The 1,952-nt window shown below is 38.7% G+C and overlaps 1 protein-coding gene across 1 annotated transcript; it reads left to right on the forward strand.

Moving 5' to 3' along the window:
• Window positions 1–306: 306 nt before the first annotated feature.
• LOC118734554 (putative carbonic anhydrase 3) lies at window positions 307–1,584 on the forward strand. Its single transcript, XM_036464269.1, has 3 exons — window positions 307–580; window positions 648–1,024; window positions 1,086–1,584. The coding sequence occupies exons 1-3, from the start codon at window positions 307–309 to the stop codon at window positions 1,554–1,556; spliced, it is 1,122 nt and encodes a 373-aa protein (XP_036320162.1). The 3' UTR covers window positions 1,557–1,584.
• The last annotated feature ends 368 nt before the right edge of the window (window positions 1,585–1,952 follow it).

A 1,952-nucleotide genomic window follows, 5' to 3' on the forward strand; every position in this document is an offset into this window, starting at 1 on the left:
CTTGATATCAAAGGTGTAGGAAAGAAATGTTTATGTTTTTCACAAAATTGTTTACATAGTTCAGCGCTCAAGTCATTTCACTTGTCCTGCCCAGTTACTGTGTGTTGCTTTTAATTATTGCACAAAGATTTTACAAAGAAATTTGTTTCAATAAATTTCAACTCTTTTTATTGTCAAGTCACTGAAATTTTTTTTTAACGAATAATCAATAAAAACCGTGATAATAAAGATAAATACAAATCAAGTGAAGGATATTTTTTTTGAAATCCTTGTTAACCGTAGTTGAAGTCCCATTCATTGGGCACAATGGTGGAATGTTCGTTGTGCTCGCTATTGAGTTTTTTATTCAACTGTATTTACCATGTGATCGGTTGTGCTTTAGAGTACCCGCTGGTAGTAATGGCGCTTAGCTTTCTAATTGCCTTGGTTTTCGTAACAAATATTTTTACGGCAAAATTGATTTGTGATTTCCGTAGTCCGTTACGTGGTGGTGTCCCAGCAGATGGCGGCGGAAGCTGCAATGGAAGTGGGCAAGGCGAGAGAAGCGCATCAACGCAATTTGATTATGGACCAGATAATGGTAGGATACATCGAATAAATATTATTTCGAGGTACTAATTTGCAGGCAAAATCTAAAAAATTCAAAGGTCCACATAATTGGCGCTGCTCGGACACAAATCAATCGCCCATAAATATTATCGATGATAATGTGCAAAAATTTCCCATACGTGAATTACTTTGCTGGAATCACTACGATGATTTACCCAACGGCATTATGCTGGAGAATAATGGTCACACAGGTTTCGGAGAACATTCAGCTTTTCTTTTTAAAATTCAACCACTTAATTTCAACCGCTTTACAGTTGTGCTACGCGCCTCTTATTCAGGCAATACACCTACCGTTAGTGGTGCTGATCTGCTGGCTTGTTATACATTTGTTGAACTGTGCTTTCGCTGGAGTTCATTAGGCAACGATGGATCCGAACACATGCTGAATTACCGCAAATTTCCGCTGGAATTACAGGTTACACTTTGAAATGATACTTTGCCGTAATATTCGAAGTGCAATTTCAATTCTATTGCAGGCAATGCACCGCACTGGCCCCTCTGGCGATTATACCTCCAGCTATGATATTCTCATGGTTGGCTACTTCTTTGAGGTTTCATCGAACAATCCCTATTTGGACCCACTCGTACAAAATTTACATCGCATACAGAAACCTGGCTCTAAAATCGAAATTCCACCTTTTCCACTCTCCTATCTCTGCTATCAATTTCGCACTGGCTTCTACAGCTATGGCGGCTCACTGACCGAACCGCCATGCTATCAGGGTGCCGAATGGTTTCTCTTTCCCGAGCCATTGGCAATTGGTGAACGCCAGTTGAACGAATTTCGTCAGTTGCTATCGAAGGATGGCAAAACACGGATTCTGCGTAATTCACGTCCTGTTCAAGATATCAATTGTACACGCGTTGTCAACTTAAATCAATTTAATCCCATAGATGCTTGCCCGATGGAGCCGCCCGTGTGTGTAGATGAGGAAAGTGTTGAATAGCAAGGAAGTGCGAAGATGATTTGCACCGAAGCCAATGCGATTTAAAGATTTTATATTTGTGAATTTATTTACAAATCAAAAATATACACTTGTACAGTTTATGAAAAAGATATCTATATATATATGTGCATATGTAGTCCGTAGAGTCCTTAATTAAGGCCCCAATAATGCTATTGCTGTGAACTTGTTTCGAATATGATCCTTATTTTACTTCAAAACAACACCTTCTTGCGACTACTTAGTAGTGTTTTTGTTTTAACTAAGAAACGTTTTGTTTGTACTTGCCAGTTTTTGTCCAAATTTCAAATCAAAACCGCAGCCATCAAACAAGCGTTTCCTTCAGTGCTCGCCAGTAAATGCAATAATTGGTTATGCATTTGTTTCGTAATCTTATTT

Source organism: Rhagoletis pomonella, unplaced genomic scaffold (assembly GCF_013731165.1).
Source record: "Rhagoletis pomonella isolate Grant_MI unplaced genomic scaffold, Rhpom_1.0 Rhpom_scaffold_00002, whole genome shotgun sequence".
NCBI classification, from domain to species: domain Eukaryota; kingdom Metazoa; phylum Arthropoda; class Insecta; order Diptera; family Tephritidae; genus Rhagoletis; species Rhagoletis pomonella.